Raw genomic sequence first — 24,695 nt, forward strand, 5'->3', positions numbered from 1 at the left:
TTACTTGGTTAATGCAGTGTAGATGTCAAAACACAAATGGCTGTTACTAAATTTGGGATGTGAGCTATTCTATAGGGCCTGTTGTCTTTGTCAGCCCTTGAAATGCCCTGTTGGAGGGAAGCCCACCAGGGATGGTGATTCTCCCTGTGTTTCCATATTTCTGGCTGTTTCTGGTGCCTACGTTCACACTCTGGCTCTCAGCACATGCTGCGGCATCATAGATTCATAGGAGTGGTTTAGGCAGGAGGGGACCTTCAAAGATCATCTAGTCTAACGCCTCTGTCCGCAGGCGGGGACATAGTTCACTAGATCAGGTTGCTGGAAGCCACATCCAACCAGATCTTGAACACTTCCAGTGTGACGGGGCACTCATAGCTCCTCTGGGCAACCTAATCCAGTGTCCCACCACCCTCATCATAAAAAGTTTCTTCCTTATGGCCAATCTAAACCTACCCTAATTCAGTTTAAAGCTGTTGCCACTTGTCCTGTCATGACAGGCCTTGGTAAAAAATCTCTGTATAAGTTCCCTTCATATAATGAATGGCTGCAGTAAAGTCTCCCCAGAGCCTTCTCTTCTCTAGGCTGGACAACCCCAACCCTGTCACCTGTCCTCACTGGCCAGGTGTCCCAGCCCTCCCACCATTTTCGTGTCTCCCACCATTTCCACCATTAATCTGGACCCTCTCCAGCAGGCCCATGTCTGCCTTGTGCCGGGGACCCCCGAGCTGGGGTCTCACCAGAGCAGAGGGTGGGAATCACCACCCTCCTGTCACCATGAGGAAAAGACCAAGTGAAATGCAGCCAGGGCTGCAAATTCCCACCGAGGCATCATTTTGCAGTTGCCTCCACCCTCGTCCCTTGGCCTTGCACCTCCTCTGGTAAACTCTCCCCTGCCCCAAGGCTGTGTCCCCCCTCCTGGAGTGGGCCCAGTGGGCGGCGGAGCCCCCGGGCGGGCTGCGGTTGTGGGGACAGCCAGGGTGGGGGTTGGGTCAGGCGCCCCCCGGCGGTCCCGCAGAGCTCCTCCGCGCCAGCAGGGGGCGCGAGCCGCCGCCCCTCCGGCAGCCGCTCTGGCGCGGCGCCGTGCCGCTTCCGGGCCGGGCCGGGGCCATGGCGACGCGCGCCAGGAAAGCCGTGTGAGCGGGCCGGGCGGGTTCGGGCCGGGGTGGCGGGCGGGCGGGCGGTCAGTCAGTCAGTCAGTCAGTCTGTCTGTCATTCGGCGTCGTCTTCCCCGCAGGTACCCGCTGTTCCAGCTGGGCGGCCCGCAGCTGCGGATCTTCCGGCCCAACTTCTTCATGCTGGCGGTGCGGCCGGGCGTGCCGCAGCCCGAGGACACCGTCCAGTTCCGCGTCTCCATGGAGTGAGTGCGGGGGCGGCGGACGGGGCACGGCAATGCACGGCACGGCACGGCACGGCACTGTACAGCCCTGGCAGCCGCAGCCGCAGCCGTGGCGGGTCCAGGTCTGCCGCACGAATGGCTCAGCGCTGCCCGGGGGTGGAGGAGCGACCGCCGATTCTGAAGCACCCCCCTCTGTCCCTTGCCCCCTCCCCAGTGCCACACGTCCCGGCACAGTGCTTCTTGTCACCTCCTTCTGGGCCACAGCCTGTCCGGTTAGCTCAGGGATAGGAGACCAAGTGCCACATAGCGCCCTTTGGGCTGGGGGAAGAGCCTTCTAGCATCAGGGAGACCTCTTTAGAGGGCTGAGAGGGCAGTAATTTTAGTACGAGCTTTGCTTGGCTTTCCTTCCTCTTAGTGAGGTTCAGCCTTCCCAAGGACAGGCTTAGTGAGGAGGAAGTGCTTATGAAAATGATCCCGAGAAAATTAGGTATGTCTAGGTATTTGTCAGGATTCTTTCATCCTGACCGATCCAGTTGCACACTCTGAAGCCGACAAGGCTGTGGCAGGTCCTGAAAAGATTAGTAAATGCCTTTGAGAAGATTAGAAAGGATTCTCGGCTCGGACAGTGAGAAAGCCCACCCACTCTCACTGAATAGAGAAAATATCTGAGGTTTTTACTGTTTAGGCTACAGAGAATAAAATACTTGTCATTGTTACAGTTTATGGGTAATGAATTGCTGTAGCAGTCTATGATCTTTGTTGAGTTTATACTTTTGTGCGGTAAAGCTGCCTTGGTTGAAAGGAGAAGACATTAATTCCAGAGTATCAACCAGTCTGTAAATACTCTGGCTCTGTTTTATTTTAGTTAAATATTTATACTTTTCCTTATTTCTTTCTCCAAAATGTTTTTACATTGCCTAGAATGACAAAAGTGGATATCAAGAATTACCTTGAAAAAATATACAATGTGCCGGTAGCTACTGTGAGGACCAGAATACAGTATGGTAAGTGCAGTTTGAGTAATCCAAAAGCATGAATACAGCATCCCTGTGCAGTCAGAATAGACTTTTCATACCCAAATGTCCATTAGATTTCAACAAACTTTGGTTCCAGGTGCTTAGCTGGTGACCTCTATCAACTGAGTTGATTGTCCTTCAAATCAATATGCAGCACTTCATATTTTAATACTTTGATTAGATTATGACATAAGTTTAGTCTTAAAGATGTAATTTAAAACCACTTATCTTGGTAGTTGTCTAGCTTGTGCTACATGCTTTTGTAGTTGGTACCATTTCTCCTTGAAGACCAGTAGGTTTCTCACTTAAGAAGGAATTACTTCATGTGTTTTAATAAAATTAATCTCAGTTTCAGCCACAGCCTTTTTTTCAAAAAATGTGTAAGTTGAGATTAGCTGGCATGCATACAGAGGAGGTGCTGTGGTCTAACAACACGCAAAGTTTGTAGAGTAAAGAAAAATATTCTATTAGACCAGTAGATAATGTCAGAAAAACATCTCTACAAACTTTCAGTTTTTCATCAGCTGTCGTTACCATATTTCTGCTGTGGACTTGGATGCTTCCACTCATGGTGTTTCTCCCCTATGCCACCACTACAAAAAAAAAAGCCAAAACAAAAAAAACCACCACCAACAACAAAGTGACACCAAAACCAACCAAAAAAACAGCATAAAACCAACCTGAGAGAAAAACAGTGTTCCTGGGTTAAGTTATGCTCAACTCTAACTTGAAGCAGAGGGACCCGTCTCTCACTGAAACAGGCTATATTTATGTAGTGTCACCTTTACATATGAATACTTCCTTACCCAGAGCTTCTCTGACTGCACTTGCAGTGCAAAGTTAGGAATATACTTTTCATGTTATTTACCTTTTTGATCACTAGCCCATGCATTGATCAAACAGAGAGTGACTTGTTGGTTAGGGCATCTTTGGCTGCATTTTTTATTTTTCATGTAGTGACTCTAGCAAAGGAATTGATTGAGGTGTTTATAATGGTAAGAGTAGGGAAAATTTTTAAAAATTAATAGGAAAATAGATCTGTAATAATGAAAAATGAAGAATGAAAGAAAAACCTTTAAAATAAGTTTGTAAAACTCAGAAAATAGAAAAGAAGAAAAGAAAACAAAGATTATCTGTAATATGCTAATGTGAAAAATAAAATTCATTAAAGTCTTAAATACCAAACACATGTAGTTCCAAACAGTACTGAAAAGTGTTCATGTTTGTCCTTGCAACCATTTTGTCCCCCACTGCTATTGGATCTAATGGTAGAATGTATATATTCAGAGATAAAAGGGGAAAGAGGGTTAGAATGTCTAATAATTGAGAGCTTTAATGTCTGCATAACGCAGAAAATGAATTAGACTTCCCACTCAAGTGTGACCAGCATACTTGCAGCAGGTTGGGGTGTTCTGATTTTTTTGGATGTGGAGTGTAATTTTCTTGTGTATAAACAGTAGATCCAGCTCATTAGCTGGGTAGTAAAAATTGACAAGTTTGAAGCTGTTTAGTGGTCACTTCCTCTTTGCCTTCCTGAAGCTGTTGCTGTTGGGAGGATGGTTTATCACTCTTGGCCCCCTACTCAGGAGACTTTTCTCCTTGCTTCTTTGCAAACTTTGTGTGTGACGTGAAGGCACAGTGGCTATCAGCAGTCTGAGTCTGGTCATGTCTCCATTCCCTACTTGTGAATGAGGAGAGTAGTGTCTACCAATTCCAGTACGTTTTAGTAATTGTGATGCTGTGTTGGTACTGAAGAAAGAGTATTCCTCTTACCAATAAATCTGAACTAGTGAAGTGTCCCCCCCCACCTCTTCAACTTCGTTTTACTTTGGGGAATTTGGAAGTCCTGTGAAGTAAAAGGTGGGGCTCTCTTCATTTCTGCAGGGGCAAACAACAAGAGGAATCACAAAAATCAGAGAGTGAAGAAGCCAGATTACAAGGTCGCATATGTACAGCTGGTGAGTTAACATGGATGCTTGTGGGGAAAAAAGAGGGGACTCTTAACCAGCCAAGCTGGAAGTAATGTTAAGTGAATTCTCTGGCTGGCTGAGGGTTTCTACCATTTCTTTAATAATGACATTTTCTTTAGTACATTCCAGAATATATAAAGAGATTTAAATGACTTAGTCTAAAAATCAGATTCAAACAAATGGTTAGTTTTCAAGTCCAGTATTTGTTTGAGGTCTGTATGTAAGTTATGGTCTGATGTCATATGATGCTGCTTTGCCAGTGAGTTTCATGCTGACCCTGTACTCCCTGTGCTGGAAGGTTCATGACTTGTGTGGTTGATTGCTTAAATGTCCAGTAAGTGAAAGAATATATTGTAAGGGTAGGGAACTTCTTATTAAAGCTTTTTGGATTTCAGAGAAGACTAAGGCATATTCCTTGGAGAGCTTTTAGTCATGTCTAACAAGCGTGCTTTGTGGCTAAACCGGGTTCTGAAACGTGTGTTGGTTGCCCAGTGGAAAAGGAGCTTCATGTTCTTAGAAGTGTCTTTCATCACAGGAGCGTATTATAGTTCAGGCTTCTATTGGGCTTACCTGTCTCTATGTGAAAAAGAAATGTGACCACTGACAGAAAACCCCTTCACATACCAAAACTACATTTAAGGAATGTTATTTATGGTTGTAAAACCATAAGCTCAAAATTGCTGTTGGTAACACAACCTCAGTGTTACTCCATCCTGGGACAAGGATTCAGTGTGGGAGGAACACTGTGTGATCTCAAAGACTGCATAAGACTTCATATGAAATTGGATTCAAGCTAAAGAGGCACAGACAATGGAAAATCTGTTTTTATTTGGTTGGTTGGTTTTTAATTTTTCAAAGTTTAAATGTGCTTAGAACTTTTTTTCTAAGCCCCTTCTGGAAGGAGAGTATTAAAAGTGTGTTTTTCTAGACAGCCCTTACCTTGAAAGAACAGTATGAAGTACAATGTTTATAGAAAGTAACAGAGTTGTATTTAGATTAGAACTAACCTTGATTTACTATGCTGAAATTAAAGGCAACCTCACCCATGTGAGGATTTTGCCTTATGATGGCTAAAAAACACATTCCTTTTTCAAGTAACAAGCTGCTTTGGTGGGCAAATTCTCCCTTCTGGATTGTCTTTGCTAGGTTTTTGTCTGTGAGAGATCAGGTACAAATGATTTGTTAAGAACACAGCTGAGGAATTTAATGCCAGGAGTGATGTTGTCATTTTACAAGTTGCTTTCTCTGAGTGTTGTTCCTTAGTAGGTAATTGCAAGAACTTTCCATTGTTACTGCCTCTAGTGACTTTTTTGCTTTTAGAGACTCATTTCCCAAGATTGAAGCAGGCATGGATCTTTAGCAAACTGCACTTAGTTATCAAATTTTGTTTCACTGTGTTTAAAGCAGTCTTGTTTCTTTTGTCTGCTGAGCTGAGAAGGAGGTAGTTTGCAACCTGTAGATACTTGGGGAAGGAGTGGGAAGCAGAGTCTTCCTGTTGGGTGGAACAAGCCACTCACTTAAGGCAGTGCCTTTGTACATTTATTTCGCATCAAACCCCTAAGCCTAAAATTGTTGCCATTACCTTAAGGGCAGCTCCGTGGTGGAGAGGAGAATTACCCAGACTAAGTTGGTACTGGAGACAACTGGACAGCAGTAACTCTGGTCACTCCTCCAGCCTCTCATTTTGTCTGCTGGGCAGATGAGCCTACACAGAACCCTATGGTACTGTGGCTGAGGACTACTCTTGGTACATGAGATAGCACGTGTCCCTTGCTGCGTTGCCCTAAACTATAGTATCATTGTAAGTTTTTAAGGAATGACATGTTTTCTTTCTGACCCATGACAGGGTCAGGGGACTACCTTTTGATGCTATACCTCATCCCAAGTGGGAGAGTCCTGACCATTTACTAAACTCTTGTCAGCAAAGCTTGATCTGTGCATTTTCCCCTCACCTTGTTCCTAGTCTTCTTGCTCTCTTTTTTCTGTTATTGTTGGCGTCTATTAGTTACTTTAACATTTAGGTTTGTCTGTCCTTTTTTTTTTTTTCCCTTTTTCATTTTATCCTTTGCTTTTCACCACTAGTTCTGGTGTCTCAGACAATGAGCTCCCAGTTCTATGTTCACACCAGCTTTAAACAGTGAATGAGGCCAGAAACACAGTGTCATTTCTGAAACTGAAGGGTTTGGCTTCATTCTCATTCATGGTGTAATTTAGGCGGTAACAGTCCCCATGCAGTCCGTTGTTAATATCTGCCTAATTTAGGGAAGTCTTTGGTAACCACTGTAAAATCCTTATTTTCATGAGAATTAGTTTGCATCTGCCGCGAGTCAGAATAGCTGGGCTTTCCCATCATTTTTACCAGCTGTGTTTTCTCTCATTAATCCAGTTTCAAGTTAAAACTGCTTATGACTGGAAAAATAAGGATGTATTTTTGGAAGGTCTTGGGTTGATCTTTCTAGTCGCCACTAGGTGGAAGTATTGATCTTTGCAGCATGACTTCATAGCAGCTGTGGTGTGGTTTACCTGAATGAAATGGAGTATATTCTCATGACCAGTTATGCTTTCCTGCTTCATAAAACATCACCTTATGGGTCCCAGCACAACGTATATATCCACTAACTTACTGCAAGTGTCTCAAAGGTGGAAGGTGTATGAAGTCATAGTCAACATACCCTTAGGTGTCAGATTAGTGCCCCAGCTGTTCCACATGTAAGAATTGTTGTCCTTTCTTTTCCAAATACTATTTCTTGGATATTCGGAGCTGTTTACTTTGTTCTCGGGCTGTAACTGGACAAATACATGATCTGTCCAAGCATAATATTTTCACACTAAAAAAATACCTCAAATCATAGAAGGCTGTGGATCAACAATATCATACCATTTCAGAGCCTGCCTGCCTTTTTTCCCCTTTTGGAATGTGGTGAGAAAGGTTTGAGTTAGAGACTTATGGTCCTTGGTATCAAATACTACTTTTTTACAGTGTTTTTTTTAGTTAAAAACAAAGCTATATATCTTTGCAGAGTAGATAAACGAATGTAGTAGGGCAACCTTTCTTCTTACTCCAATACAGTTACAATTATTCTAACGTTATTTAAAAAAATCCAGTGGGAAACTTTACAGTTGCATCAACATAAGGGAAATTAAAAAAACCAACAACATCCCCTCCTCCTCCTTCAGTGTTCTCACTGGTTTAGCTCAACAGGTGTTAGCACCCGTGGGAGCACAACTGTAGACAAGCCTCTGGAATCCAGACCTATTTTTAATAAAACCTGTTTTGAGAAATCTAGTGGAGATGGCTGTAAGAAGGAGTCTGACCTTGTCAACATTAGGACTAACACCTATTTAGCTGCATGAATGATGGCACCGGTGGGAATATTTTTGCAAATGCTTTCTTCTCAAACCCCGTTTAGAGTGACTGGTACATTCGTAGTAATTAACCCGTTTGCACGTCAGATGTGACAGCAGTTTTCTTTTGATATGTGTTGAATTCAGAGGAAACCTGGATACTCTGTATACCGTGTCATTCCTGTATGGATTTTTGAAGTTGTTTTCCATGCTGTTTTTCCATATGTTTTAACATCAGATGTTACCACTGCAATAGTAGGAGAATTGTTCAAATGCACTGGATTATTAAACTTAGCTGCATTTGCTGCTACTGCTGGACTGAATCCCGTGCTGTTGGGAGTCCAACATTTTTTTTAGTTAACGATACTATAAACATCATTTTTCTCCTAATTCTGAAGGACAGTAGTAAGTGCTTCAATTATCTAAATAATCAGAAGATCTCACAGTTGTTTACACAATCAGTGTTTGCTGCGTCATTCCTACATAATGATATCTGTGCTGACCTTCCATTCCTAAACTTTTCAAGGGACTCAAAGGTCAGGGAAGTATAAGTAAGTTTGTGCCGGATAATCCTTCCAGCAATTTTCTGACATGAGGCTCAGCAGTGGAAAGGCTAACACTTGACTTCATAGGCCTAATTGTGGTCACTTAACCTCTCATTAAAATGAATGGAGGCAATTTGTACCACTGGATGTGATAACTCCTTCTACAGACTCGGAGAACAAAGTGTGTTTTCAGCCTTTGTAATGAAAAAGGCTTGAAATCTAAGGGGAAAATACATATTTGATGCTTGGGTCACTTTTTATCCTGAAAGACATAAGCATTTAAAAAGTGAATCCTCATAAGACCTTTTATATAAATCAGTTTTACATTTGGGTAATGCCGAAGCAAGGATTAGAGTTGTGCAGGTGTGGAAGTTTAATGGCTCCCATTTCTGTAATCAAAACACTGGACCACACGACTCACTTGTATTTAATCTTAGAATCTGTAGGAAAAAGGGAGGTCTGTGGGAAGACCCTAAACTGAGAATAGCAATGCATAAAATAATCACATTGCCTTTTTTTTTTTTGATGTTTTAATACTGCCTCTTTGGCTTGCCTTTTTTTTTTTTCCTTTTTCCTTCTTCACTTTTAACATTATAAGGGCTCATTTAGATGTAAAAGCATGTGGTGGTAGATCCTATCCTGACAAACTCCAGACTATCAGTGTTATCACCTCACATTGGTGAAAAAGTTCTTTTGATGGCAGTGTAGGATAGAGTTCCAAGACAGACTAAATTATCCGAGCAAAATGATTTTTTTACCAGGGTCAGTCTTTTTTACAGGATTTTCTTTTAGCACAGCTACGTCAGGTGAGAAGGTGTTCTTATTTTATCTTTCTTTCTCTGTGCTTCCAACTAAGGTAATTATGCTGGCAGAAGTTCTAAAGGAGGGCCAAGCCTTAGCCTTTTTAGAGCCCACTTCAACTTATGTGAATTTCAGTAATTCAATAATTAAAAGAATGACCTTGGTTAAGTGGATTGCAAAAGGTTAAACAGTGAACAAATGCAAGGTTTAGGAATAAGCCAAAATTTTGCTTTCTGGTTGAATATGCCAGTATTTTGTGTTCTAGCAGTTTGCAAAACAGATAAAACCCTGTTCAACTTGGTGGAAATATAGGTGTTTGCTTTATTTCAATTAGGGTTTAATTCTGAGGATGCATTTGTCGTATGGTTTTCAAATGGTGCTGTATAGAAGGGAAAATTTTGACCAAGGAAAGGTTTAAGAAAAAGCAGCACTATGTCAAGGATTGACAATCTCTCTGTTCCTTTGGTAGACACTTTTTTGAAAGTGTGGCATATGAGCGTGAACCTCAGTAGTCTCTGGCATCATGTGGAAGATGCACTGAATGTAAATATGCCTGGACAGGCTCACAGTCCTTTATGTAAGTTGATGCCTTTTGGTATTTTTGAAATTTTGAAATACCCAAGATACAGGCTTCTTTTGAAAACTAGCTACTGAGCATGCACAACAGCTATTTTTCATACAGCTTTCATCACTTCAGAATCTTACAGTGCGGTATTACTGCATAGTATTGTTGCTTAAGATTTATCAACCTTCAGTTCTCAGGGTGTAGTGTCTTGGCTGTTTCGAATCGTGTCTGGCTGCCAGCCAAAATCAGAATTTCTTCAGAAAACAAGAGCTGGAAAGAGCCAACTTGTCTGTGCTGATTTTGATTTATTAAAAGACTCAAGATACAAATTGACAATTTCAGCTCAATATTTGGCTTTCACCAGCCTTGAAAAGGGAACTGTGAGCACTTTGATAAACAGCTGAAAGATTTGTCTGGTTTGGCTACAGCCTCTGTGTGTATATATTTTTTTTTTCTTCTTTTTAAAATAATAACTGCTTTGCAATGCTTAGTGAATTACCATGGATGTTGTTAGTATGCTTTAGGGACAGCTTTCCTTCATTCTCCAATAAGGGAAGTGCATTGGTGCTGGAAGCATACCAGAATGGAAGTGCTGCGTAACAAGAGCAGTCCCTTACTACACTGTTACCAATATAAATAGTTCTCAAATTTTCAGTGTAGGTGGTATGCCTACCATGTTAGCCTGAATTGTTTTCTGACTAGTTTAACTAAAATGGCTTCCTCTCCAGGGCAGACGAGTCTTTAGAATCAGCCCCATCTGTTCTATAGATACCACAAGGCTGAATGACTTGCCCACAATGCAGTTAAAACACAATAATTTTTTGTACTATAAACCAATTTTTTTCTTTTCCAAGTGCTTCAGTGTGCTAAAGTCTTGGGCAGCGCTTGGCCTCAAGGGTACTTACTGCTGAGCCTACTACAGGAAGAGTTTCAGTAGCCTACAGCTTTGGGATTGCCTAATGACACTGCTAACTCCAGTTTCTGTGCCTTGAAATGGCGCTATGCTTTAATTGTGATAGGACAGCTATAATAAGCATACCTGTTGGTCATTTAAAAGTACAAAAGAATTGAAATCCCAGAGTGTACACTGTGGAATGGAAAACCTTGATTTGTTCCAGTTGATCTTATCCAGGCTAAAAATGAGGAAAGAGCAATATACACAGCGGCTCCCTTGTTGTTTTTGTAGTATGGTCAGGCTCTTAGGAAACCCCCAAGAAGTATGCACTACAAAAACAACCAGAGCATTGCTGGGTATGAGTTGATATTTCCTAGATTCTAGTCTGGATAAGCTCAACTGGGATAAGTCATGTTTTTTTCCACAGTGTATGCTTGAGATTTAAACTCTTTCACACCTGTAAATCACCAGGTTGAGTGTATATGACTGGATGAAACATAGCACACATTGAGCTGGGTCAGGGGTATGGTGACTTTTTATTTCAAGATTCAATTATGTCACATTTCTGATCCCAAAATGTAGTATAGGTAGCTGCGTTGTGGAAGGCTCCTTTCTTGTCCTTTGTAGAAGGACATTGTTTTAATCTGAAACAATTAAATACTTTTGTTGAGATTTCTCTATGTGGTATTCTGCCAAAGAAGTTAATGTATGGTAAGGTTTGTAAGTATTTTGGAGAGTAATTTTAGGGTTATGAACTATCAGTTATGAGTTTTATTATGCAGAATGAAAGGGCTGACGTTGAGTTTAATGAAGTTGTGCTTAGTGCAAACACCACTAAAAAGTAAGTAGATAATGTTAATGGGATAGAACATTTCCACAGAATAATGGTTTCCTGCTGTTAGATAAAAACCAGAGACCAAGCAAATGTTTATTTTCCAAGTGGGAGACATAGATCTGATGATGATGTTTCACTAAAATGACTTGTCTGTTAGGCAGAATGACTGATGCAGATGTAATCACTTTAATCTCATCAGTGATGTATTAGGCAGATTGTTCCCACTGTAATTGTTTTACACTACAGTCTTTATCCCTGTAGATAAGAGACCTCTGATATCTGTTATTGTGTATTCCCACGTTACACACCACAGTAACAGCTACTAGGACTATTCTCTCTTATCCTTAGCTGAGATCTAAACAACTATAACAGCTACTCATATCCTGAGCGCTAACATAAGAAAAGCTTGTCCCACCGTGTATTTCCCCAATGGTGTTACTTTAACAAAATCACTTATTTTTCTCATTGTGCTTTTACTTTATGACTCATACACCATCTCTGAGCTGGTTCAGAGTCTTTGCAGAGGTGTCCATCTCCTGACCATTCATCTGTGAAAAAAAGATGGCAGTGTCTTAATTAGCACACAAAGGAGCAGAGACTGGAAATTAGGGTTGCTTTGGGGGGCTGGAATATATGTGTACATTGGGGAGAGGGGTGGAAAGAGATCTTGGGAGGTAAGAGGTACCATTATGCACTAGCTGAAACTTCAGGGTGGTCTTTCACTGTAAGTATATGCATCATAGCTACTGCAGAAAGGCTGGAATGTCTCTCTGACCATTTGTTTTCTCTTTAGGGCCAAGGACAAACCTTTCAGTTTCCCAACCTATTTCCAGAGAAAGAACAAGACACAGAAACTCAGGCTTTTGATGACTTCAAGGATAAATATATGGAGAGAGAGAAGCAGAGGCAGAAGGGTGACCTCAGACGAGGTGGAGTCCCTGATTGGTTTGGACTTTGATGCAACAAGCCAGCTGCCTTTCTTTACACTCAGAGGGATTTTGATCAGCAGAACTTGCGCTCTTCACTTCTTGTAATGACCGAATGTTTATTCTTGAGCAGCCCTTGCTAGTGTGGTTTTTTTCCTGGCTGTTTGTGCACAACTACAACAAAATGGCCCTAAAGAAATAAAAAGGTAAAATAAATCTGACTGGTCTTTCCTGTGAACTTGGGACTGTTTCTAAAATGTGGACTTGCTTGTTGTTGTTCCTGACTATGAGAGTGTCTTTGTGCCTGCCTTTGTCCTGTTTCTACAGGTTGAGTAGGCATTTCATTTCCCAGGATAAGTGTAGTTTGCATTGAACAGAATGTGTAAGAGTCAAGATGGCTCAGTCAGAGGCAGACATGAAGATGTAGATAACTAGACTATTGGTGCAGGACACAGGGTTCTGTTATTGTCAGTTATGGTGTCCTGCTATCCTGTGCCTTGCCTTCCTTGCAAAGTGCCCCAGCCTTTCCTGGAGATGTGCATGTGATCTAATTGTGCTCCTTTGTTAACGGCTGTGTGACATTTTTGGAGACAGAGTTTATTGGATAGGCTTGTGACTGGACACATGTGCATTTGACCCCCAGAAGCAAAAAGGAATGGACAGAGGTGGTGCACGGTCTCTGCCTGCTGTTGTGCAGTGCAGGTAGTTGCTGTCTGTGGCCAGCTTGCCCTAGGAATGTTTACTGGCACGGCTATGCTAGTGTTCCTGTCCGCAGCTACCTTGCAGTGCTGGCAAGAGTCCTGTGTGGACACAGTTGTATTGGCATAGAAATGCTTCTGCCAGTGTAGGCTGTTTTGTGCTCAGGACTAATAAAAAGGCTCTTTTTACTTTTTCTGGTGCAAGTTTCTCTGCTTCCAAGTTGCTGATGCCAGGGCAGTGGCAGAACTTTTCAAGGCCTTGAGGGCTGCCACGTTCAGGTTTTTCATTTCTTGGCTCTGCAGCTCTTTCTCCTTGCACTGATGAGGATATTTCCTCTTTGCTTTTATCAAGTAATGTGCTCTGCTAATGCGTCAGAAACAGCAGGGGAAAAGGAGGACTAGGAAGGACTTCACCACAGATGCAGGCTGTTGGCTACACCACCAGCACACACAGAGTTAAACGTATGGCTAATGTTACCCCAGCTTTTGAATTCTGCCACTTGGAGCAATTGGCAGGGCAGTGAATGAGCCCATATCTTGCATGCTTCTGCATGGGTGCTCTCCTTTATTGTTCTCTATCTGAACTTCTTGTTTGGACAGCTAGCAAGATGTTTACAAGGAAACAGCTGTTCCCCAGAGAGGCAATCCTAGTAGGATTTTACACACCCCCTTCTGTTCATTAGTCGCCTCTTTCCCCCTGCTACTTCCCTTCTGCATGACAGTTCTTCTTCTGTGGTTTCTTGCTTACAGCCCCAGTGACTTTCCCATCCCACTCTGTCCGTTTTCCAAGGGGGATTGTGCATGATGATCTAAGTTAGCTGGTGCTTAAACAGCGAGATGTTCTCAAAGAGGAGGGAGATAAGGGAGAATTCGTTACTTCTTTCTTGCCAGCAGAGTTACACTAGTAGATGTGGAAAAATACTAACATCACTGAAAAAAATTCTGATGTTTGACATATCTGCATCTGCAAAGCCAATACTTCCAGAGTTTTGAAGTGGCATGTGAAACTCCAGGTGGAATCAGAAGCTGGCCTGCAGTTTTAAAGTAGGATGATTGAATTTGTCTAGATGCAAGGCTCTTGTCCTTGGCTCTACACAGCCTCCCCACTGCCCTCTCCTTTTTTAAATTTATATATATTTTTAAAGGGTTCTGTTTCTCAAACTCCCAGCTCCATGTGGAGCTGATCCATACTGGGGCTGGGGCTTTGTTCCTACTGTGTATTGTTAGGGCATTTGCTATTTGTTCTTCACTTTCCTTTGTGGTCACCTCCAATATAGGTAACTCCATCTTCTTCACCCTGGTGAAGATAAAATGAAAAGAATTCATCTAGTGCTGCCATATATCTTCCTAACTGGTTGGTCAGCCCTGAGAAAGCAAACAGCCAGGTATGTGATAGTTTTGCATAGATGAGGCCATATTCCATGTGTCAGGTGTAACAGCATCAGCCTCTCTACCTTCCCTGTTATGGTCCTCAGAAGAGGTTGGAGTCATTCTGTACTGGCATTGAGGACCCAAGCTGAGAGGAGTTAATTTGCAGTCCCAAATATGCTCTAAGATGACTATCAAAAGCCCCTGGGTACGTCTTCCATGCTTTGCTACTCCCTGATTTCTCAGGGTGCTAATTTCTAGCTCATGTTCAAGACAGGTTTCTGCCTGGAGTGTCACAAAAGGGAAGATGCAGAGGGACAAGTATACCTGTATCTATATGAAGTTGCAACCAAATTCTGGCAGATACTCAAGCTGCGTAAGAGAGTAATGTTACCAGCTACCTCTAAAATAGTTTTCCTGTGAAATTATGGTAAGATTAAAAAAAAGAAAATTCAAGACCCCTGACCCACTGTTGTTTTGCTGTAATGCTCCTGATTGCCATGGAAGTGGGATTAGGAAGATCTCAAGTCTTTCCCAGTCCCTTGTTGGCCAGTGTTTCTGTGGAAGTGCCAGTGCTTAATGTGATGGGATTTTTCACAAATCCCATCCCCCACACTGTACAGGTAGGCTAGAAGATAACAGCGATGATACTTGAATATGAAGGCAGAGATTGTATCATGTACCAGAGAGAAGTACATCAAATGAGTGGTAAAACTAGGACAAGGGCTCAAAATGATGTAGTTTTGTTTGGTAAATTGTGCTCATTCCAGCACAACCTGATGTTAATTTTGGGTCATGCAAGGAATCAGGAGATCCTGTGAGGTCATACAGAGGTGTCGAGCTGTCCTTGGCTGTGTCAGCAGCCATACCTGTGGGCCAAGGATTTGTATATACATGTGAAGTTAACGTCTCCAAGGACCAAAGTAATGACTTGGTTGAAGATGTTGATGTTCACTGTGGTGCAGGAGAAGCCACGTCCCGCACTTGGCGTGCACAGCTCTGCAGCTGCTGGTTCTCTGACGTGCAAGGGAGACGTTGAATGCAGACGTTGAATGCCGTTTCTTTTCCCTCTGAACGTGTGCAACCCCCCCAAAGAGCGTGATGTGCTGGAAAGGTCAGTGGATGCGCAATTGACTACGTCGGTGACTCTGGTGGAGAAAGGCGTCCAGCTATGATGAGCATTGTCCCCACAGTACCAGTGCACTTCAGAGAGAACACAATTGCTTTTTTGTTTGCTTGTATTTATTATTTTTTTAAAACAAATCCGAATGAATTGCAGAGGCATTGAAATTACTCTGTAAGTGGCTCTCCTAATGTTACAGCATTGAAATGAGTTTTCTGTTGTAGGACATGCTTGGTTGGGTGCTAGGGACAGGTTCCCTGTTGGTTGAAGTGGATCACAAGAATGTGGAGGTGTCTGCAGGTGTGGAGGGGTTTTGATAGATAAAGATCTGTTGCTGAATTAGTCAGGCTCAAAGATATCTCAAGGCCGCTTCGAGAAGCTGAGGGCAGAATCTGCTGTGAGAAAGAGGGGCGTTCCACAATCACCGGGGTCCTGGAGTGGCGTGAATCATCGGACGTATCATCAGTGAGACTCCAGAGCACGGACAGCCCACAATACTCATTTAGTGAATCCATGCTTGGAGCGTGGACGCGTGATTAGAATATAGTTACGTATATAAGGAGACTTGTTTCTGTAATAAATGGCTTAGCGTGATTCACATTGAATCGACTTGTTTTGCTGAGTCCTTATCTCGCTCCTACATGCAGGTATCAAAATTACTGTGTCTTGTAACCACTTGCCATGTGGGCCTTGCTGTGTGACCTCAGAGGGCAGAAGTAAGTAAATACAACCTTGTGGTAGATTCCAAAAGGGGAATTTATCTAATCCATTTAGTGAATATTCCTTCTCTGTGCAAAGATAAGCCAAGTCACAGGGAGGATAGATGGCTTTTTTTCATGGCTGAATGTGCCTCAGAATAGGTAATCCAGAGTTTCTTATACCTGCTCCCAAACTGGGACCCCCAAATTATGCCTCTGGTGACAGAAGGAGGTATTCAACGATCTGATCCACTGTTCACCCACTGTGGTTAGCACTTCCGAATGAACAGTAGGAAAATTTTGCTTGCTCTATCCAAGGCCATGTTGCTGTGGAAAATGTCTTCATGGGTGGGAAATTCCCGCTCTGCCCACGTTATCCCAATTACATCAAAGTTGCATGTTTTTTCTTTTTGGAAAATTATTTTATGTATTTGAATTGTCAGGTTGTAAAACAGACTGATGCTTCTTCAGCTCTGGTATGTTTGTGGAGTGGCTTGCACAGAGCGGTAAGGGTTGGATAGAGGATGTCTGCTTAGTGTGTGAAACAGGGCAAGGTACACAAAGCAAGGACTATTTTTGCTAGGAGAACTGAAAGCGGTAGAACTGTTATCTCGACAATGCTGCTTTCTCCTGAAGTAGAGTTCAAGGACTGCTCAGAGTCCAATTTTAAACAGTTGTCTGAGAATGGTTTTCCAGGGTGGCTTATATACCAAGGCTCATAGGTACCATGTCTAAAAAGGAACATTGTGATAATCTCATTTGACCTCTCGAATAACACAGACCATAAAATTTCATGCTGTAGTTTCTGTGCATAGGCCAGAAGCTTGTGGTTGAATGTTACCTGGAATGGATTTCAAGGCTTGAACTTGACAAGTGTTGCAGGACGAAATAAATTTCCTTGAATAAGCTGGGCCTAAACAGCCTCCAAGTCAGCAACACCTTGTCATCTGTCCTGTGAATTGCTTAAAGTGGGGAAAACTGAGCATGGCTGTTTAGGAATCGTGTTTGTAGAAAGAGAAGTAATTTTTATAAATATTACTTTATTTAAATGCAAAAGGTTTTAGACTAGCTAAGAGGACATCCTGCCTGAGCTATTTCTTTTAGAGTGATTTGTGGCTGTTTAGACAGAGTTTAGATCTTTCTGTATAGTAAGCCTTATAAAAATGTGTGCTGCTTTTGTGGACACCCCTAGCTTGCAGAGTTCAGGAGATATTGCAGAGTCACCTATTCTGTGGCCTGAGAACACAGTAACGGCGGCCTGGTGCAAAACTACTTGCTTTTAATTACAAATGAGGACTCTTAACCTTTCCTGCCTTCAGCTGTTAGTAAATGCTGCAAATGAAAAGTGAATAAAATGTTGGAGAATTTGTGTAGTGCAGAATTAGGCACTGCGTTGTCTTCTGTGGTGACTGGGACTTCAGAGAGCATCTTGAGGCCACACATGGTGTTCTAGGTAGTTAGGTCTTGCTTGGGATCTGGCCCTTAATGCTATCTACATTTTGTTTTCCAAAGTTCTTGGTTTACGAGTCAGACCAATGTCAGTCATTCAAGGCTTGGAAACCTTCCTTTCCTAAAAAAAAAAAGGCTTTGGAAAGTCCCTCTGTTGAATCACTGTGGTTTAGAAGTATTTTGACTGTTGTCTGTCTGTATGTACCTGGAAAAGAAATATTTCTCAGGAGCAGAGCATAGTTTGGTGTAGCTGAGCAAGTGAATTGAGCTGAGCAGAAAAGGAATGGCTGTGAGGTGCAGAAGTGATATCCTGGTAAGTGGAGGGAGAGGCCAGGGAGTTGTTCTGGATTGTGTGGCACATTTCTCTGTGCCACACATTTCCCTGAGCCTGTGCTGAAAATAGAGCTGGTGAAGTCCTCTTAGGTCATATAGTCCCTTCTCCTCAAATGAAGAGAGCCTGCTGCAGATCAAGCTGTGCCAGTGCTTGCACACATGGCAAACCCAGTGTGTGGTGTATCACAACAGCTGTCAAAGACTGGTCGTCATACCCAGAGTCTCTAAACATCCTGTTTATCCTTGCAAGGAGGAACATTTGATTGAAAGATAAATACCAAAAAAAACCCAAAAAACAACCCAACCCCAAAACTGGTGCTAGGAACAACATTTGCCCTTGGGCTAACAAACCTGAAAACAAAAGAAAATAAACATAGGATGGAGGCAAACAGATTTCCACACAAGGCCAGATTCTAAAAGGGATTTAGGAGCTTAGCTTGTTTTGGCATGCTTGAAAGAGAAAAAGCCGTCTGGGTGCCAGGATTCTTAGGGCTCCCTATGTGCGTGCGTGTGTCGGGGAAGAGCATGGGGAAAGATGGGGTGTCCGTGGTGGTGTGAGGGAGGAATGGAGGATGCTGGAGCTGCCAGAAAGCTTTGTGCAGGGTCACCCTTGGGGCATAGCTTGCACATTTTTTATTTTTATTTTTTTTTTAATTAAACATGCTGAAAAAAAAAAATCCAAGTTGGCAGCGAGGGTTTTTTTTCTTCCCTCTGTGTTTGTTGTTCATTTGTCGCTGCACGGGAGGTCTGTTTACTTTGCTCAAGAGAATGAGGGACCCAAGAGACGCTGCTCTGCATGCAAAGCTTTTATGGAAGGGACTAGGGGAAGAGAAGGAGAGGAACTTCCAAGCCTTTTGAAACAGAGCTGAAAGAGTTCTGTTGGCTGTTTCTTTTGCTTCTTTGCCCGATGCATGTTGCGCCTGGTGTTGCTACTGCTTATGCAGACATAGCTGGGCTGTAGACTTAAAAGATGGGTCCTGCTGTTAGGAGGTGATCAGGGAAATCTCTACAGGGTGAGTATGAGGAGGCCTGAGAAGCCCTAAGGCTTGATGTTGTAGCTCTGAGTAGCTGTCTAACACCACAGTCCTCCCCACGCTGCTGTGGGATCTCTCCTGGTAGGCTGCTTTCAAACTGGAGGTGGTGCTGCTCTCTCCTACCACCCTGTTAACCCCTCTGAATGAACTGGCACTGAAATTAGGGGTGAATTCATCCATGCCATTGAAATACGCTCATGGATGAGCCAACTAAGCCCTTCATTCCAGGGATTTAGTATTTTAAAGATGACTTTTCCAGAGCTGTGTGGCAGCCTGCTGCTGCTGATCTTTGTTGCTTTAGATGACTCAGTCAACTTCTGAATGCTTCAGTTTCCCCAGCTGGGCTTAATAGTGATTGTGACCCAACTGGAGATCCCGCTGAAGGAGGGTTAGCAGAGATCTGCATTACTTCTGCTTTCTGGCATCTCATAGAATCATAGAATGTCCCGAGTTGGAAGGGACCCACAAGAATCATGGAGTCCCACTCCTGTCCCTGCATATGACAACCCCACAGTTCACACCATGTGTCTGAGGGTGTTGTCCAGTCTCTTCTTGAACACTGTCAGGCTTGGGACTGTGACACCTCCCTGGGGAGCCTGTTCCAGTGCTCCACCACCCTCTGGGTGAAGAACCTTTACCTAATGTCCAACCTAAACCTCCCCGGCACATCTTCCTACCATTCCCTCAGGTCCTGTCATTGGTCGCTAGAGAGAAGAGATTAACCCCTGCCCCTCCTCTTCCCCTTGTGAGGAAGCTGTAGGCTGAAATGAAATCTCTTAGTCTCCTCTAGGCTGAACAAACCAAGTGACTTCAGCTGCTTCTCATACAGCTTCCTCTCCACAACCTTCACCACCTTTGTAGCCCTTCTCAGTGGATGGGGCAGCCTTGTCCAGCCAGATCTTCCTAATGTCTTATGATGCTGAAGCAACTAGAAAAGGACAGTGGGGAGAAAACTAAGGATGCTCTGTAATGGGGCTGAATGTCTTTAGATTAGCAGGTGGGCATATCCTGGGGGATACTTCTTTCATGTACTTTCTTCTACATTCTGGGCAGTGAAGCATGTGGCACGTAGAGGGCATCTTACTGCAGTGAGGGAGGTCAAGAGATGGCTAATGGGTAAATCAGCTAGAGATGTGTGATGTTCTTGGGGTTTTCTTACCCTTTTTGACTTGTGAGATAGAGCAGGAACTGATGGGTCTGCCTATAGCCTCAGTCTTGTGTTTGAAGCAGCTATTTTCTAACCCAAGTCAGTTCTTCTGTGCTGCCCTAATGCACCACAGAACAGAGAAATTTCAGTTGGCAGAGGGAGTTCACTCCTTTTATCTCCATATTTCCTGTTTTAACCAACAGGGAGGCTGCTCAGCAGTCCTGGGATGTCTTTCTGTATTAAGCATCCCTTAAAAACCGGGACACGCCATGTAGTTTTGGCCACTTTGTGTCCAAGAGGAGGGGGAGTTCTGGAGCCGGCTGTGATTGTAGTTAAGGGAAAAAAAAAAAAAAAAAGAAAAACAACCAACAACCAAAACCAAACACAAAACCAAACCAACCAAAAAAACCCCTTGTGACAAGAAATTGAAATGCCTGTAAATATTAGTTCTAGAAAAGGGAGGAGTGAGATGCAACATGATTAGAGGTGGCCTGTCCAGAAACACCCCTTTTCATGATATGTGTGAGTGGAGACTAGCAGTGAAACAAAAAAGAGGGCAAGATAGTAACTGACACAGAAATATTTTCACTCGACACTGGGTTACATTAGTGTTGTGCAATTCTTTGCCACAAAATATCAGGGCCAAGAACTTTGCTGGATGCAGACATACTCTGGCTGTTTCTGTAGATAACCAAGATATCAAAGAATTAATGGTAATAATGAAAGAACAAGAGTTTTGGGAAGTCGTCAGTGCCACATGCGTCAAGGCACCAGCTGACTCGAGCAGATGGAGGCGTGGATAGGAAGAGACTTATTTGCTTGGGATGTGAAATAGCCTGTGAGCTGTCTCTTGCAGGGTTTCTTCTTCTGACCTCTGGATCAGCCTCTGTGGTGTTGCAGAATCCCAGCCGAGATGAAGCTTGGCAGAGATGGCAGGTTGGGCAGCTGTTTCAGCTACACTACATCTAGATGTGTCTTAGACCCTGTGGGAAGGCAGAGCACCTTCCACATTCTTCAGCTGTCAATTGTGAATGTCTTGATTTTCCTCCCAAAAGAAAGGTCATTTCTGTGGCCTGGGAATCAGGAGAGTGACCTTAACTTCAAAACCGTATTCAGCTGAGCTTGGATCATTTCATTAACCTCTGTCTCTGCCTTCATTTTGTGTCATAGAAATTATCTAGGGGTGATCACTCTCCTCTGCCCCCATTTGTCTTTCTGGCCAACATCGAGGAGTCCTTAGTGAAAAGTGCCTCCTCCATTCCCTCTATGGTTGAGTATGACACACTACACAAAATACCAATATACTAAGGTTGAAGGCTGTTTTCATAATTTGCTGTTTTTTAATCACTCTTTTAACTATCTGGAAAAAGTAGTATGGGAGTTTTGAACAACTTAGCTGCAGAACCATGCCATTCAGTAACAACTCCTCAGTTAAAAAGCTGTTTATTGTATTTTCTTTTCACTGCTTTTAATAGCTATGAACAACCTCTGTGTGGAGCTTGTCTTGAAACTTGTGGCCAGTTGGGTGAGGGGCATTCGTATCAATTTCAAGCCTGTGGAGAGGAGAGCATAACAGGTCCTACTTCCTGCCTGCCAAGGAATGCTGGAAACAGAGGTCATTATTGCACAAGTAATTAAAGGTTCATCAGCCCTACCTCTCTGATTGCTTAAGGCCATTGTAGTAAGGGACAAATACTCCTGCTTGCCCACTGTTACTTGTTTTCTGCTTGCTCTGTTTTTCTTGGCTTGAAGAGGAATTATGAACACTCTTGAGTAGAATCTGGGAGTGCTGCGGTCTAATGCATTTGGCTGTGGCCCTGGGTGTGTTGTAGAACACTAGTACTGAGAAGTGGAGTGTTTTCAGGGCCTCGTTTCTTCCTGCTTCTCCCTCAAATCAAGACACCAGAGAGATGGTTCTCAAAAAGCAGGTCCAAGTTGCCCAGGCCCTTGCACAGAGTGGGTGAAGAAGCCGGGCTCTTGGGGATGTCTGTAGAGCTGTGCCTCTGAATAACTGAAGTGCCTTCTGCCCTCACATTAGCAAATACAGGGATTTTACTACAGCTGAGCTGGACTCCAAAAATGTGAGATTGGCTTATAATGGGAGAGTTTCTTATGGATTTTCTTAAAGTGATTCTTTTATCTTCCTGTGGTTTGAACTCTGAAGTTCAGATTTTTCTATGTTCTCTCCATTATAGTATGCAAGAAATTACTTTCTTTGTCTTTTAAATAGACACTGAGACTCACATATGGGCAGCAGCCTCTTAAAAAAAAAAAAAAGAAAAAGTACCAAATATTGTGAGTCTTTGACAGAATCACAAGAGCAGGACAGACTGAGCCATCCACCCTTTAACCATCTGTCCCTTGAGATCTGGAGAGTCTTTTATTTCTGGGGAGCACAGCCCACAGACATGGGAAGTCATGTTTCTGTCCTCCATTTTTTCCTTCTGTGGATGAATGATGATCATCACCACCACCAAAGAAGTGAGCTCACATTTCCCTGACTCTCCTTGTGCTTTGAGAGCAGCAGAGGAAACAGCTGAGAAGGAAGAGAGAGCTGGCTTTCAGCCCCGTTGGTCCAGTGACACTGTGGATGAGCCTGGCAGTTTGGCTGGTACAGGGTGGGCATCTCCCTCCCTCCTGGGACTGTATAAGGGGACTGAGCTTGGGCTGTGCTTGCTGCTTGCACCCCAAGAGCCTCCTTGTTACTGAAGATGTTTTGCCCTGGAGAGCCTGGCTGCAGGGTCTTGGCTGTAGCTCATGAACAGCTTGAAGGGCACATGTTGGGTAGGCAGATGGAGTGGGTGATGGAGATGATCTGCTGAAGAAGGGAAAGTGTGGAGTGAGAAGGGGAACGATAAAAGGGCAGCCCCGTGGGCGACCCCGTGGGAGTGGAGGAGGGCAATAACTCATCTCAAAAGGAGTGAGGGGCTAGCAGTGAAATTGCCTGGAATAAGCAGCTGAGGCAGAAAAGGGCTGGTGGAATGATTAAGTCTGGCAGACCTGAGGTTATTCTCTGCATGTGTCTGCGGGGGAGTCAAATAACTTCTTGGTCAGTCTGCAGAGGCTATCTAATCAATGGCCCCCGTGCTGGTGCAGCCCAGGATGCTCCAAGGTAACACTAACCCTGCCGCAGGGCGGAGAGCCGTCTCCGGAGGTCCCAGGGCATCTTGACACGTGAACACAGCCCCCAGCGCGGCAGCCTTACAACAGACACTGCGTAATGGCCTGTTTTGAATTTGTATTTCATTTTCCTCCCATATGGGATCAGTTTTTCCCTTTTCTTTATTTTTTTTAATAGTGTTTTTCCTAGTCATAATAATCAGCATTTCCCTGCCTTCCCTCCCTTCATTTTTCACAGCTGGCTTTGATTGGTTTCAATCCTGCAGATGCTCCTTCGGACTGAGAAGAAGGGGCAAAGGTTCCCTTCCTTTTCAGTGCGAGGCAGACAGCCTTGCCAGAGAGGTGGGGGAGGCCAGCATGCTCCCGGACTAGCCTAGTTTTTGCTGTGGCCCCAGCTGGCCTCTTGTGCATCTGGTGAGGTTTGCCAAATTGCGAGATAATTTCTCTGCTGAAGGCCTGGAGAAGATCACAAGCTGTTGATGGTGTCCATGCCCTTTCTCTTGCGTCGTTCAAAAACAACCATTCTTGCGAGTAAGAGGGGCAAGATCCCCAAACGCCTTGTGCTCACAGGCTGTGGGTACAAAGGGCCAGAATACATCTGTGGTCTGCAAAGAACGTGCCGAGACTGACTCAGATTTCTGTGTCTGTGTGCCATCAGGCTTACGGCAACTGCAGCCCCACGTGTCGGATTGTGCAAGGTATGTGGTCCTCTGCACAGGGCATGACCAACCTGTGCAGCCCTGTGCAGCGCACCACCAAAAGGAACTGGCAAATGCAAGTATGAAGAGCACCGAGTACCTGAACTGGCATAGGAAAAAATAGTTATCGGATGGACAGGCAGACTTTCCTGATTTTTAGGGCATGAGTCAAACGGAAATCTCATGGCAGAAAGAAGAAACTTCCCTCAGAAGCATCCTAATCCACAATTGCCCGATGAGGGGTTTCTAGCAACTTCCTTCGAAGCAGCTTGTGCTGGTCACTGTCAGAGTCGGATGGTTGAGTCGACAGTCGCTCCGCTGATGTGTTATGGCTATTCCTGCATTCCAGGCACCATCCAAGAGAATGAGACATAGCATTGCACAAGACCAAAAGAAAGTAAATGTTTACAGGCACAACGCACATTTCAGCTTGTTACATGTTCCTGAGCAGTGAAAGAAATGAAACAATAATTAAAACAGGTCCCAAGTCTCAGTGGTTATCTTGGCTTGCAGCACAGTCCTCTTGGAGCAGTGCCTCTGCCTCTCTCTGATTCCAGCCTGAGCAGTACCGCTGTGCCGTTGCATCCAGGTCAAGGTCCTTCCAGTTACTCCAAGTACGTCGTCTTTCTGAGAACTGCAGAAGCCTTTTGATGAGGTGGCTTTATGGCTTGCAATGGATTTGGGTGCTCGATGTTTTCCCCGTGCACAGCAGCAGTCACGCAGGGATCTCTCCCAAGCTGACTAGGAGATGTTTGCCATGGGTATCCAAAGTGTTAGTGTGGGTGAAATTATA

The 24,695-nt window shown here is 43.7% G+C and overlaps 1 protein-coding gene across 1 annotated transcript; it reads left to right on the forward strand.

The window, feature by feature from the left end:
- Nucleotides 1-1,093: 1,093 nt before the first annotated feature.
- On the forward strand, nucleotides 1,094-12,444 carry MRPL23 (mitochondrial ribosomal protein L23). Its single transcript, XM_080345206.1, has 5 exons — nucleotides 1,094-1,133; nucleotides 1,235-1,357; nucleotides 2,258-2,340; nucleotides 4,237-4,310; nucleotides 12,102-12,444. Exons 1-5 carry the CDS (start codon nucleotides 1,108-1,110, stop codon nucleotides 12,264-12,266), a joined length of 471 nt encoding a protein of 156 aa, XP_080201332.1. The 5' UTR covers nucleotides 1,094-1,107; the 3' UTR covers nucleotides 12,267-12,444.
- Nucleotides 12,445-24,695: the final 12,251 nt, after the last annotated feature.

Source organism: Nesoenas mayeri, assembly GCF_963082525.1.
Source record: "Nesoenas mayeri genome assembly, chromosome: 5".
Classification (NCBI taxonomy): Eukaryota; Metazoa; Chordata; class Aves; order Columbiformes; family Columbidae; genus Nesoenas; species Nesoenas mayeri.

Excerpts from the sequence above, each read along its gene's own strand:
- MRPL23 (XM_080345206.1), top strand. The coding sequence starts at position 1,108 with ATGGCGACGCGCGCCAGGAAAGCCGT. Across the intron at positions 2,341-4,236 it reads GAGGACCAGAATACAGTATG|GGGCAAACAACAAGAGGAAT; the intron begins GTAAGTGCAGTT and ends TCATTTCTGCAG. Across the intron at positions 4,311-12,101 it reads AGGTCGCATATGTACAGCTG|GGCCAAGGACAAACCTTTCA; the intron begins GTGAGTTAACAT and ends TTTTCTCTTTAG.